Source organism: Helianthus annuus, chromosome 15 (genome assembly GCF_002127325.2).
Source record: "Helianthus annuus cultivar XRQ/B chromosome 15, HanXRQr2.0-SUNRISE, whole genome shotgun sequence".
Classification (NCBI taxonomy): domain Eukaryota; kingdom Viridiplantae; phylum Streptophyta; class Magnoliopsida; order Asterales; family Asteraceae; genus Helianthus; species Helianthus annuus.
Genome location: NC_035447.2, coordinates 84408192 through 84423637, shown reverse-complemented (window position 1 = coordinate 84423637; position 15446 = coordinate 84408192). Strand labels below are relative to the sequence as shown.

The 15446-nt window shown below is 39.4% G+C and overlaps 1 protein-coding gene across 1 annotated transcript; it reads right to left on the bottom strand.

The window, feature by feature from the left end:
* Positions 1-3253: 3253 nt before the first annotated feature.
* Positions 3254-3937, bottom strand: LOC110913963. The gene has a single exon (XM_022158778.1). It carries the CDS (start codon positions 3935-3937, stop codon positions 3254-3256), a length of 684 nt encoding a protein of 227 aa, XP_022014470.1.
* Between the last annotated feature and the right edge of the window lie 11509 nt (positions 3938-15446).

Genomic DNA, 15446 nt, shown 5'->3' with positions numbered 1-15446 from the left:
TATTGAATTATACTTATATCTGGTAACTAAAACGTGTTAACAAACTTTGAACTCACCAGCGTCGTCTGACACACTTGTCTGCATGCTTGCAGGTCGTTAGATTCTTGATTATGCACTTGCTATCTGGGAGTGCTGGAGTGGTCATGGGTCGAGACTCTTGGATACTTGTTTCGTTGGTTTTGAACACTTGTTTTGAAACAATTGAATAACAATTTACATTATGCTTCCGCCGAACGTTTACTTTGGTTTTAATTTATGACTTGGAATTATATTATGAAATGAATGGAATGTTTTTCTTAAATATTTATTATGGTTCAATGTGATTGGTGGCTTGGATCCTGGTACGTCACACGTCCCATGATGTTTCCGCATGTGGTATTTTGGGGGTGTGACATGGAAGGTATCCTTTTTTGTAGAGGATATCTCCTTGTAGCACATACTGTCTTGATTTGATCCGAACCCTTTCAGCTTCCATCTGATCACTTGGTAACTCACCATTTGTTAGGAATTTGACTAAGGGGGTCATCCAATCTGGCCCTTCTTCTGTAATCACATCTTGTACTTCGAGTTCTTGAATGGACGATGTGTTTAACACTTCAACCAATACCTTCTTGGTCAAATGGGCAAAGGTAAGTGATGTAAGCTTGCTCAGTGCGTCAGCTTTCTTATTTTACGACCTTGGGACTTGTTTATTGGTGCATGATTGAAACGTGCCCATAAGCTCCTTTGCCTTTTCTCGATACTTCTTCGTGTTGGGTTCTTTAGCTATGTAGCTATCATTCACTTGACCTGAAACGAGCAAAGAGTCTGTATAGATTTGAAGCTTTTGAACGTCCATCTTTTTTGCTAGCTTGAGTCCTACAATCAGTGCTTCATACTTGGGTTCATTGTTGGTTGTCTGAAATTCAAGCTGGAGCGCATATGTAAATTCTAATTCTTCAGGATTAATCAGGACTAGCCCTGCCCCTGAACCTTCAAGGCTAGAAGCTCCGTCGGTAAAAAGCTTCTAGGTATCAGGGTCAGAGGGTTGAGTGGAGGCAGTGTTAACTTCCGCTGTTGTTTCCTTTGGAATTTCTAAAATGAAATCGGCCAAGATTTGGGCTTTCACAGCTTTCCTTGGAATGTAGGTGATGTTGTGTTCACGTAGTTCCACTGCCCATTTGGCTAACCGTCCGAAGGTATCAGGTTTTTCAAGCACACTTTTAATGGGTTGGTCAGTGACCATTTGTATTGGGTGTGCTTGAAAGTACCTTCGAATCCTTCTGGCTATTTTCACCAAAGCAAGACCAAGTTTTTCCAACGGGGGATACTTGGTCTCTGCCAAGTTTAAAGTTTTACTGAAGAAGTAAATGAATACCTGAGCCTTATTTCGTTCGATGGTCAGGACCGCACTAATAGCTTCCTCAGCAACTGAAAGATAGACAAAGATTAGTTCCCCGGTCTCCAGAGCAATGATATCTGGTAATGAAGCTAAGTGTTGCTTCATTTGGTTAAAGGCTTCTTCAACTTCCTTAGTCCATCGGAAGTCCTTCTTGTTTGTGCACCCTTGAAGGGTTTTGAAAAAAGGAAAGGACTTCTCAGCCAGCTTAGACATAAATTCTTCAAGGCTGCAAACTTTCCATTCAAGCTTTCAACCTAAGTCTTGCTTTGTGGGGACCTTGTATCAAGGATGGCTTTAACCTTTTTGGGGTTAGCCTTTATGCTTTGTGTTCCCACGATATGTTCTAAGAACTTTCCTTCTTCAAAACCAAATGAGCACTTTACTAGATTAAGCTTCATGTTGATCTTCCTGAGATTCCGAAATGTCTCCTATATATCATCGAGCATTTGTCCTTCACTTTTACTCTTGATTACTAAATCATCCACATAAGCTTCCATGTTCTTGCCTATTTGCCCAACAAATGCTTTATCTACCAAACGTTGGTAGGTTGCCCCTGCGTTCTTCAAGCCAAAAGGCATTTTTTGGTAACAAAACATACCCTTGTCGGTGTGGAAGGTTGTCTTCTCTTAATCATCTTTCTTCATAGGGATTTGATGATAGCCTTTATAAGCATCGAGAAAGCATTTGAAGGGGAAGCCTGTGAGCAAATCAACTTTTAGACCAATTTCAGGCAAAGGATAGCAATCCTTTGGACAAGATTTGTTCAGATCCTTGAAATCGATTCACATCCTCGAGGATCCATCAGGCTTTTTGACCATCACGGGGTTGGCTATCCAAGAATGATATTTCACCTCTAGGAGAATGCCAGCTTGTACAATCCCTTCAACTTCTTTACATGCTGCCAGGCTTCTGTCTGGGGCTAAACTTTTTTTTTTGCTGAACAACAGGTTTCACGTTGGACGGGATTTTGAGCTCATGTTCGGCGATATCTCAAGGGATACCGATCATGTCTTTAGGATACCATGCAAAGATGTCCATATTGTGTTGTAGCAGCTTCTTGAGATACGAGAGAGTGTCTTCGGTAAGGTTGGTATTCACCCTTATCCTTTGTTAGGGATATTTCGGGTTAATGATCCAACCTTGCTCTTCCTTTTCATTTTTTGTTGAATTTTCCCCTTCAACCAGAAAGGCTTCCTGGGTAGGTTGAAGGGTTGCGACCCCTCTTTCAGTTGGGAACTTGACCGTGCCTTGACCAACTGAAACTGCCATGCCAAACTCACTTTGCCCAGGCCCTCCTATGATGACGTCATAGTTGGAAGGCATGTTGATTACCACAAAGCAAACATCAAGCGTTAATTGGCCCAAAGGCTTGATAGGGACATCAGTGATACCTTTAATAGTGGACTCAGCTGGCTAAAGCCTTGAACGTTCATCGTTGCTGAGATGGTTGAAGCACTTCTCGAACATTATCTCGGTTGCTGCCCCTGTATCAATGTAAGCTTTGCTTGTTTTGATGGTTCCCACGGTGGCTTCTACCACCAAAGGGTTCGAGTGTGGACCCCTTTCTGGTGGTGGGAAGCATACACATTGAAGCTCCCAAGCATCCAAGCGTGGCCGTTTGTGGGAAGTTTCTCCATCAAGGTTCACCATGTTTACCTCTTTACTCTTACCTTCAGCCATTTTATCTGTTACCCCTTTGACCAAGTGGGCAAGCTCTCAGGACTTAACAGCTTCCACAATTCTTTTCTTGAGCTGGAAACAGTCGTTGGTGTGATGGCCTTTCTCCTCATGGAACTCACAATACTGAGTGGAGTTTTCGTTCCTTTTACTCTTCGACAAGGGACGGGGTGGTTGGAAGCTATGCTTTACCTCTTAAGTGTCAAGGAAATCTTGTGGGGTTTTGGTTAAGCCTGTGAAGTTCACATTCTTTTCCCTGCTTGGAGGGTTCCAGCCTTCAGACCTTCTCGGATCTGAGCTTCTGGAACGTTTGTCATAGGAACCATAGTTGCTTCTTTTCCTATTGGGGCTATTACTCCTCCAACTGGGAACCCTTTTTCTTTGTTCCTTGATATCAATGGCTTCCTCCCCCCGGATGTGAGCTTCAGCCCTCCCAAGGGCCTCCTTGAGGGTCTTGGGTAGACATTTGTTAAAGTCTCGAGTGAGGTACTTGGAGGTGATAGCGTTCATGAAGCCTGCCACCCTTATCTTCTCATCAGCACCTACGTATGTTAACCCTTCTTTCTTGTATCTTTCGATGAAATCTCTAAGGATTTCATCATCCCTTTGCTTGATTTGGAAAATCACTGTTGCATCCTTGACGTACCTCCGTTGCTGCGAAAAGTTAGCCAAGAAACATTTACCCAAGTCGTCAAAGGTTTGAATGCTTCCACCAGGTAGGTCATTGAACCAAATCCGGGAAGACCCTACAAGGGTTTGCATGAACATAAGGCAGCATTCGGCACTAGACCACTTTTCAATCCTTGCAGCACCAGTAAAGATTTGGAGGTGGTCTTCGGGATCTTCAGTTCCGTCATACGTTCTAATGTGGGATGGCATCTTAATCCGGGTTTGAAAATCATAGTCGACAATTTGTTGAGAAAAACAAGACAAATTGCTAGGCTTGTACGGTTTGGCAAGATCTTCTTCTGTTCTTGAGGTTGGATTTTGTTTACATTCCCTTGAGTGGTCAATACTTGGTTAATGAAGTGTTGCCAAGGGAAATGTGCCATCATTTGAGCCATCATTTGTGGCATCAGTTGAAGCCTTGAAGGCTTTCGGGTGTAGCCATGTAGTTCATCCCCATAGGGGTACTCATGGTTTCACTTCGAGCCAAGGGAATAACAGACAAGGCTTGCTCCCATGTTGTGGACATAGGAGGGGGAAGATTTGAAGCTGGTGATTGTAATAATTGATCAAAGTTATCTCATGTCCCAACGGTGCACCAGTTGCAACCGGTTGGGAGGTGAACAAAGGAAAAGTGGTTGGATCTGGTCTTGCAATAGCATACGGACTTGGATTTGGTGGAAGGTGACTAGGACCGGCTTCGTTTCTGGATGTGGTAGGTTGTGAGCTTACAAAAGGAGGCAGAGGTGGCCCAGGTGACAATGAGGGCTCAGGCTCGTCATAATCCAGCCTAATTCTTACTCCTTTATCTCTTTCTCAGCTCACGTACTCGTTGAGGTGAGATCTCAACTATAGAAAATTCTTTGCTACCCCATCAGGTGTCAAATCAATGCATGTTGGTGTGCCTGTTACACCGATATGAGGGGATGGGACCCCTAAACGAGATGGTGTTGGTGTCTGAAAGGAAGAGAACTCAGGATACATGGTTCCAGTTGGAGTACTTCCCGGAGTTGAGAATGAAGTGGGTATAGCCGGTGGAGTTTGGCTAGCGCTAGTTGTTGAAGTATGAGGTACTTGGTTCACCTTACCTGGATTCGCTTTCAGACATGATAATTTGACGAAGTTAGAGCTACGCTACTGGTCTTCAAAGATGAACATAGTGGCGTAGCCCCACGGTGGGTGCCAACTTGTTGGTACAACAAATGTAAGACCAAGAATAGTGAGTGGACTAGTTAGGCAAAAGGGTTCAAGAGTCTTGATTTTCCTAAGGCATGTCGCGGGGTCCCCCTATATGCAATACGTAGGGTCGGATCACTCTTCTATCGATTGCTTTGAATTCGGGATTGAAAGAGATTCAACCCAGAACTGATGCATGCAATGTGATAGTGTTTCGTTAAGTGAAGAATAGAACATGTAAAGTACAAGTTCTAGAGAGAGAGAGTAAGATTTCGGAATGTTTGGCTGAATGACCAAGTGTGTTCATTTATAGGGAAAGAGTAAGCCAAGAATGGAAACCTTTGACTAGTGATCCAGTGATGCGGTGAGGGGGTTGCCCTTTTTGGAAGGTTGAAAGCTTCGGACCTGCAGGTAAAAGGATGTCATTTCTCACGTGCCTCTTTTGCAGCTGAGTGGGAGAAATCACACGTAAAGTGTGATGGGACGTGACACTGTTCCATGCTTTTTGTTGTTCACTACAGCTGGTCGTCTTCTGAACCCTTTAACCTTTCAACCATAAGCTACATTGCACTTATAGTTAGTTTATTAAGCTTGAGTTACCCACGTCATCAACAACCTTGCCATACGAATTAATTATCTGGATACATTGGAGCGGCATTAATGAAAAAAACGAATACATTCACTAAATTACGGAAAAAAGGCTGCCATCCAAGGGAATTATTCGTTTAGATAACCATTAATTCGAAGATGTCATATATATTATATATCATTCAATTCAATATTAACAACATACGATATGAACCAATATATTCATTGAAATACCTACTATTCATATGATTCGAGGAAGAGCCATACAAAGACACGGATTTTTGGAGTTCTGAAGTAAAGGATCGGTTAGGACTTTGTTTTATTGTTTCTATTTTTAATTGAACTTGAATATTATATACAATGTTTTCTGACTCGAATTGCGTTAAATTTATTTAAGAACATGAGTAGCTAATTTTCTTCGAGCTACTTACTTAGGTATGATGATTGTTAATTTATAATATTCTTTTCGGTTTTGGATTAATTGTGATTTGGCTTTATGTTTTGGTAAAAGGTGTTTTTAATTCAGGTTTCTAATGTGTTTGCATGCTTAGTATTAATAGATAATCAATTTATTGTTCCATTTGTGTCCTGTTGAGTGTCTTTCAGTTATAGATACGTATTAGGTTGCTTACTGTGTGTTTGTGACTAGTTTATAACTTTTAGTCGACAATTGCCATAGGAATTTTGATTGAGCGTTTAGAGGTACTTAGTGTTCTACTAATTCCAGAGATAATAGATTGTCGGGTTGTCTTTGTCATTAGACGGTTTAGGAGTTAATTGCACGAGAGTGAGTTACCCTTTATTTGGATTTTGATATTTGTTATCCTGTGTTAGAAACCTGTTAGATTCACTACCCCTTGCATCCTTACACTTCCTGGATGTATTGTTTAATGGTGGGACTGAGAGGATATCCAGTATTAGGGTACCATTACATTTAGTTTAGAGAGACTGAGAGGTGATCTAAACCTAATACCGGTGAGTTTACACACTTCCCTAGATACTAAATTTTGTGTTGCTTGAATAGTGATCCGCCAGCTAGTTTAGGTCAAGATTAGTGTATTTTAAGAACCCGGTAGTCTAATCCAATTACCCAATCCTGAGAGTTGTGTCAAGTTAACATGATTCTTGCCTATGTAGCTACTTTCTCATCATCTGATTTCGCCAATATTTGTTCTCTGTTGCTTTGCTTTCGTATTTACATTCGTAATTTACTTTAGTGGTTAGTAGAAAATCTTAACAAATCACTAAAAATTATTAGACTAAGACTTGAAAAAAGTTTACTATCGAGAGTCTACCAAAAAGTTTAACACCACAACAACAATATAACCTGTTGGTGCACTACATCTGTCGACTTCTTGTTGTATCGAGTCTTTCATTGTATTGTATAGATTAGGGCTCAAATTACGAGAAAATATGAAAATGTATGTAATTAGGGTGTAGGTCCGCTTATGTGTACATGTCCGTATGTGGGAACCTACCTGGTCCGCTTATGTGTACATGTCCGTATGTGGGAACCTACCTGGTCCGCTTATGTGTACATGTCCGTATGTGGGAACCTACCAACACTATAAATACCACATAAGCGAACTCATTTGTAACTTTCTAGAATTCCATGCCGAAGTGCTACCGGTGTGAAGAACGAGCTATAAACATTGTCAAATTAATAAAATCAGTAGATTAAGTGAATTGCAAGCTGTCTCTACCTTCGTTTCTTGTTATTCCACACCTGAAACGTTGTTGAACGCCTCTGAACGACTCATTCGGGTCAGATCACGATCCTACAAGTGGTACCAGAGCTTCAGGAGGAGGAGGAGTTCTATAGAGATTTGCTGGATTTCATCTAAAATTCTTACTTCTACACCTTTTTCTTCATCAGAACGAGATTTAACGGTCGGAATCCGCTCAAAATTTCACAGGTTGTAGGTAATTGTTCATAGATAAACCCTTGAAAATTTGACACTGAAATATGGACTAAAAATGGGTCAAATTAGTCTCCGAATAGGTTCCGCTTTTTCGAACATTTGGTAGATCCGCTCCTATAATCATTCAAGTTCGCTTATAAGACTATTTAAGTCCGCTTATTTGGACATTTTTGGAGTAGATCCGCTCAAAAGATCATTCAAGTCCGCTTATAAGACCATTCAAGTTCGCTCCAGTGTCACTTAATCTGTTAGGTCCGCTCCAAAGACAATCAAGTTCGCTTCAAGGACAATCAAGTCCGCTCCAAAGGTTAAGATCAAGTCCGCTCCAAGTGCACTTCATAGGTGATACAGGTGTGAAAAATGGATACCGAGTTTTACAACGCATTTGCAACACCGTCTAGTCTAGCTGCCGTTGTTCAAGCTATGAATTTAGAAAATGAGACGGGAACCACCCAGAAACCCCCGAAATTGATGAGTATCGAAGAATACTACGGGTGGAAAGATCGATTGGAGAACTGGGTTCAGGCAAACCATCTTAGGTCATGGGAATGCATTTTGAAGAAATACGTGTTGCCTCGAACAGATTTGCTGATTCTCAAAGAGTTATCAGAGTTCACAGATCAGGAATGGGTTTTTGTACAAAGCTGAGAAAATGATGATAAGTCTGCTTCAACAAGCGATCAAAGAAGACATATTCATTCTGTTACAGCATGATAAAACTGCAAAATCAATCTGGGATGCACTTAAAGTCAAATTTGAGGGAAGCGAGAACATGATAAAGAGCAAGAAAGCGTTACTTAAGAAAGAGTTTGATTTGTTCAGCAGTCTACCGGGTGAAGATACAAAGAAGCTGATTGAGAGATACTGTCACTTAGTGCGATCGATGTCGATGTTAAGTATTACTAAAGATCGTGAAGAGTGGGTAGATAAACTTGCTGATGCGTTACCACAGAAGGAGTGGGGAACATATCTGATGATTCTGAAAAACACGGGTGTTTATGATGGGTTAACGATTTCTTAGTTTATCGAAAAGATCGAGAGTCAGGATTTGGAACAGCAAAAGATCGCGAGGATGAATAGTTCGAGTGGTCAACAGGATGTGAAGATGTACTATAAAGGTAGTATTCCAGTTCCTGAAGCTGAGAGAAGTCCGAAAATTCAAACTGCGTTCAGTGCTGGGGATTCATCAGAAAAGGCTGATCAGGGTTCTGGCAAAAGCAGCAGTGGATTCTCATCATTTCCGAGTGTTAATCCTAAAGAGTCAAATTCAAGCTTTCAGTCACAAAGCACAAAAACGGGAAATGGATATGTGATTCAGTGTAACATCGCGCTAAATCTTCCAGAAGGCCAAAGCTTTTCAGAAGACACTGCTAAAGACCACATGGCTCTACTTGGTTCTGTATTGTTATCTTATGAGGGTCTAGTAGCTGGTCAGATCGGAAATCCCATGCTCACCAAAGAGGATTACGACCAAATAGACGCCGAAGAGATGGAATTAATGGATATCAAATGGTGTCTTGCAAGTGTTCTTCGACGTGCTGAAAAGTTCAAAACAATCACTGGGAGAAATGACTTTCTTGATGCTCATGTATCTACTTTAGGTTTTGATAAATCTTAAGTTACTTGTTTTCGATGCAGGGAGAAAGGCCATTTCAAACGGGAATGCAAGAATAGAGAAGCTAGCGGTGCTCAGAATCCATTTGGTAAAGATGATTACTACCGGAAAGCCATTTATCAGCAGGTTGGTCAATAACAAGATTCACAGACGGCTCATGGGAGAAAGATTGAAGATTCTAAGAGAGCGTGTTTGGTAAACTTCAACTTGAGCAACTACATATCTCCTGACAGCAAAGCGTGTATAGTTGATCAAGATGATGAAAGACTGCCTGAAGGATTCAGCTGGGATATGTTGGTTGATGAAAAAGGAGAGTATAAAGCCTTCATTGCCAAGATTGTCAGAGAGCCAGACATGTTTGCTACCTGGATGAAGTCTATTGGAGTGAATGTGAAGAGTGAGGATGAAAAGTCTGTTACTTCTGATGAAAGCTCAGAAAGTTCTGATGAAAAGCCACAGATTTCAGATGAGAGTGAACAAAATGTTGTTAATTCAGAAAAAGAAGTTGTATTTGATCAAACACCGTCAGATTCTTGTTTATCAGATGCTGATTCAGAAAAATCTGTACAGTTTGATTAGTCTCCAGTTGATAGTAGCAGTGATGATGAGGAAGAAAAACATATCAATATTGCAAAATCTCATCTTTCTCCTGAAAGTTTTCATTTTATTTTGCAGATCGCTTGGAGAAACTGAAGGAGAAAAGAGCTGCTAAAGAACAACAAAATAAATTTGAAGATGATGTTCAAAATGTTGAAAGTGTTGCTGAGAAGATTACTAAAGTTGAGAAAGTAATTGAAGCTGAGAAGGTGAAAGAAGAAGAAAAGGTGATTGAAGTTGTGAAAACAATCGAGGTTGAGAAGATTGTTGAAGTTGTCAAGCCTTGCACAAAGTGTTTGGAAGCTTGCAAGGAATGTGCAGTAAAAGACGACATTATTGCTGAGTAAGAGATGAAGAAGGAGCAGTTACTGTTCAATCTCAACTATGTAAAAGAATCATATGATGTCTTGAACAAAACAGTAACTGGTCTCCAAAAGACAAACTCAGAGAGACAACAAGCACTAACGATGATGAATGCAGTCATGATGACAAAGCAGAAAGCTATCAACTTTTACATCGAAGAAAGTGCTAAGTGGAAGCAAGAGTTGGAAACAGAACAGATCGAGAATGAGAGAATTAGACGTTTGTTACAAAGTTATTCTAGTTCTGATTATCACATTGATCGTATTTACCCAACTATTGCAGGAATGGAAGCTTTTCAAGACGAGAAGCCACAGAAGAAGAAAGATTGTGGTAAGAAACCAACTGTTAGCTATAACAAGTGTCCACCTCCAATTTGGGAAGGGTATTCTCCTAGAAAACCAAACGAGGAGCAACTTGAGAAAGCGGTCAATATAAAGCTAAAAACCGACACAAGTGACGTTTTACCAGATAACATTGATGTCACGTTTACCTCGTCTGATACCGATCATGAGTCTGAGTTAATTAAAAAGGTGGTCGATCAGGTGTTGGATACTGATGAGGAGTCCGAGTCAAAATCTGAGTCTGGAGGGTCAAATTCGTCTGTCAACAGTCAAAATTCGTCGGTTAAACGGTCTTACAGTAAGAATTTTTATTATCGAAAGCAAATTTGGATGATGAAACATTTGAAGTTGTATACACTTTAAATGATTCGGACAAATTATACTATGACAACGAATTTCCAATAAGAAGTGTTCGCTTTGACATGATCAAAAAGGTTTTCAAAATGACAGAAATCAATATTTCTGAAATAAAAGATTTAAATCTTACTGAAAAACCTAAAAAGTACACTTCAAGAGTTCAACAACGTCTAAACAAGAAAAAGGGTTACAATTCTGGTTCTGGTTTTCAAAAGAAACCTAACCAAAATCGTAGCTACAAAAAGAAAGGATTAGGCTTTGTTCCACCAGAAAACTATAAAAATGATAAAAATTCTAAAACAAAAACAGAATTTGTGTCAGGTGGAAGCTCAGAAGATGAACAGAAGAAACCATTCTAGAGACAATCAAATCAAGAGTTTCTTGCTGAAAGAAAGAAGAATGGAACTAAAGTGTTTTATCAAAGAGAGACTCGAACCTGTTACAAGTGCAATGAAGCTGGTCACATTGCATGGAACTGTTCGATAAATGCAAAAACAAAACAGGGAGTTTCTCAGAAATTAAAAGACAAAGTTGTTGATGTTGAACCACCAACCAATAGACTTAAAATTTTTGAAAATTCAAAATATGAGGTTGGTGAGTGTTCGAAGAATAATTTTTACAAAAAGAAAGAAAAAGACAACCAAGTGTGGGTTGTTAAAAAGAATGATGAAAATGTCGGCGATGAATCTGGTTCCACAAAGCCAGAAAAGCCACAGGTTGAGGAGAAAATTTCAGTGAATGATGATGATTTCCATCACTGAAATTTGAAGAGGTTAAAACGAAAGTTGGAAAAGTTGAAATCTCGAATCAGTTTTACAAAGAGAAAAATGAATTTGATGTCGAGAAAACGTTCAATAGAAGTGTAAAGAAAATTTTTGGGAAAATGTTGAATGGGAAAGCAAAGGGGGTTAAAGATTTTTATGCAACTAAAAAGGCAACATACAACCCTACTGCGCAAGAGTTGAAAGCCATCAAGTCTGAAAAGACTTGGATGGAAGTTTGTTTCCCATAGAAGTCTTAGGACTATGCCGGAGATCCCAAGTTTATATCGTGGATCAGGAATCGACATCATTCTAGTGTTTGAAAAGTTTGTTTGAAAGATTTTGAATAGTGTTTGAATTCTACAGGTTGAAGGACTACGCCGGAGCTTCCAGGTTGGTAATTGAGAAGCAGGAATCGGCATCTTTCTGACTAGTTTCACAAGTGGTAAAGAGGTTTCTGTAGATGTCTCATTCCTACAGGAAAACCTACAAGTGGTATTATTTGGTTTACTTACAAGTGGTGTTTGTTGGTTATACTTTGAAGAGATTATGTTTACAAGTGATACAGAGGTTTCTGAACTACAAGTGGTAAATCAGGGACATTAAGTTGTACTTGATTTACTATACATATGAGATTGATAAACAAGATGATGAACCATATCCCCATGCTTCACAAGTGGTAAACTTAAAAAGTGATAAAAACAAACTCATTTTCCGGAAAAATCATTTCGATTAAAACAAACTTAAGTGTTTTGAGATCTAAATGAGAAAATGGTTTGTTGAAAGGGGGAGTTCAGATTGTTTTTGTCGAGTGAATGGCGATTTGATGTGATTCGATGTCAGTTGTCAAGTTTCTGTACAGTTTGTTTTACTTTTTACTTTTTAAGTGGGTCAAAAGTCTAGTAGTTTTCAAATTTCCTTTGAAATGTGTTTGCATTTTAGGGGGAGTAGGGAAATTTCAGAAAATCCAAAAACATTTGAAAATTTGAAAAAGACAAAAACATGATAAAATTCAAAAATGAGTTTTGTTGTGAAAAGAGGAAATGATAGTACATCAGTAGGCTGTCACAACATGCTAAAGAAATGCAAAGATAAAATGTGATAAACGATCTCACTGAGGATGTGCCAGTAGGTTTTTACGCACTTAGTAAATTGTGACGAGATATAAACTAAATTTCAAACTTGCTTGTTCTGTGGGTTAACACAAACTTGGATATATAGGTAACCCCTGAAATCTTGTTTGAAAGGTCCCTTATTCTGAGATACTAGGTCTTTATGCTCAGTGATATCTGGGGTATTATCCCGGGACTTCTGTTGTATGGAAGTACTGACCTAGTCCCCGGATAATGCTTTTCGCAAAAGCTTGAAACATAGCTTCGCCCTCAGCATGCTGATGAAACAATAAAATTGATAGTCGCTGCTGTTGAAATAAAAAGATCCTCTAAAGGGGACACACCAAAAGTCGAAGCCGTCATCTCTCTGCGTATACGGAAGTATCGACCTGAGCTCTCACGGCCCTCGCATCTAACCCCTATACAGATATCAGCTGTGGTATACTCACCTGTAAGACTGAATATTGGGATCTGGATACGGGAGTATATTCAAGTAGTGAGACACACGAATAAGTCAGTATCTAAGACATTAACATCGTATCTCGGATAAATTGAACTTTGTGTGAGAATTTCAGTGGACCGATATACTGACAATCTAGGTGAATTGTTTTGAACTGAAAATGTAATCAAGCTTAACAGTGTTAGTGATATGTCTCATAAACTGATATGATCCTCTTACACGAACTCACAAAAATATGTTTGTAAATATTTCATTTCTACATTCTCGTGCTTTTACAAGTGGTGTCAATTTTTGTTTGAAAAATCCAAAAAGATTTTGTATGTGTTTTAGCATAAACTTTTGAAAAAGTCAAAAAGATTTTTGACAACTGATGTAGGAAAGCTGATTTTCAAAATTCCGAGTGCTAAACATGATGACATTGTTGTGAGGGGGAGTGTGCTTTAAATGTCAAAATTTTTTAATCAACAAGTGGTTCATCATAGAGAAAGTAATTTGAGGGAGAGTTGTAGTTGGTGCACTTATTTCTGAGGAAGAGTTAGTGTTGTTGCTTTCAAATTGTTATTTTTAGAAAACTTACTTCTGGGATAAGAATGTGCAGGAATAGCCAGGTTTTGATCTAGAATCTGAATATAAAGTGCCAGGTTTCGATTCCTGAAGATTCTGATTAAAGAAAGCCAAATTTCAATCCTGGAAATCAATTTTGATCCTGTGAAGGCCAGATAATGATCCTGAAGATGTTGCTGAAGAACAAAGGAATACCAGCAAATCGAGATGGGGAGTCTGAAGATAGAGAGAAAGAAAAGCCCAAAGACTGATCAAGACTGAAGATGTGAAGACACAGCATTGTTGTGACTCGATAGTCGACTCTGTCAACATCTGAGGGGGAGTCTGTTGGTGCACTACATCTGTCGACTTCGTCTTGTATCGAGTCTTTCATTGTATTGTACAGATTAGGGCTCGAATTACGAGAAAATATGAAAATGTATGTAATTAGGGTGTAGGTCCGCTTATGTGTACATGTCCGTATGTGGGAACCTATCTGGTCCGCTTATGTGTACATGTCCGTATGTGGGAACCTACCTGGTCCGCTTATGTGTACATGTCCGTATGTGGGAACCTACCAACACTATAAATACCACATAAGCGAACTCATTTGTAACTTTCTAGAATTCCATGCCGAAGTGCTGCCGGTGTGAAGAACGAGCTGTAAACATTGTCAAATCAATAAAATCAGTAGATTAAGTGAATTGCAAGCTGTCTCTACCTTCGTTTCTTGTTATTCCGCACCTGAAACGTTGTTGAACGCCTCTGAACGACTTATTCGGGTCAGATCACGATCCTACATAACCAATACAATCAAAATTGTGCTCTGAGAACGTTACACTTCAAACTATTATGTTGAACGATTATAGTAACCGAACATAACAACCAAAATCGCATAGCAACAACCAAAAATGGATGGTTGAGTACTCTTCAAAGGCCTTAAGTTAAAACCTTTAGTGGAAGCATAAGCATAAGCGTCCAAAAATCAAGCAATTTGAAACGCACTATTAAACAAAGCAAATGTACAACACAATAATGCTAAGATAGTCGAAAAAACCAAGCGAACAACCCACCAAAAGCAAATAAAAACCACAAAGCAAAAGGTACAACCAACAATGAACAAAGTTCTTGTAGATTAACATTGTATAAATATAGGCTCAAAATTGTAGCAACTGAATTTGCTATCGCCAAAATCCATCATGGCTGCAATCGTAGTTGCAAAAGGTTTAAAAGAAATCTCCAAACAACAAAACTGCCAAACCAAGATGTAGATCGGATCTACAAATTCCAATAGTACCACTGCTACAGTCGATAATCATCATCGCCTCATGAGTTCGAAACCAACTGTTGAGAAAAAAATTCATCACCAATTGTCTAATCAAAGAATCACAAATCCAACCAAGATAAGTGAACTATCTTAGGCAGCTTAAAAGCCACCTTCACCAGCTAAACATCCATCAATAGGCGACCATCCAATAACAATCACATAAGCATGGCATCATATAACACACGCAAAAGGAAACATTTGTGTTAACTAAATAGTCATCTTTACAGACCAAGCACACATTAGCACAGAAACATCTAACAAACAATAAGCATTTTGTTACGTAACCATTCTGCTAACATCATCAAGACATAAACCCACTAAAAGCAATCCGTTTAGGACATAGCTTGCTGGAGGAAGATGTGGTAAGGGTTGAACCATATAAACTTCCCATCGAGCTAAAAGGTAAAAAACAAAAGGCCAAAAGAATAAAGGGTGAGGGTTGAACCATATGTGTGTTGGAACAATGGGTTGCTTTGGCACAAATAATTGTAGGAAATAGTCTCTAGAGATTTACCATTATGCGCATGATTTACAACTAGGAAGGTGGGAATGGTAGGGTG

Coding starts and splice junctions, on each gene's coding strand:
- LOC110913963 (XM_022158778.1), bottom strand. CDS start 3,937: ATGCCATCCCACATTAGAACGTATGACGGAACTGAAGATCCCGAAGAC.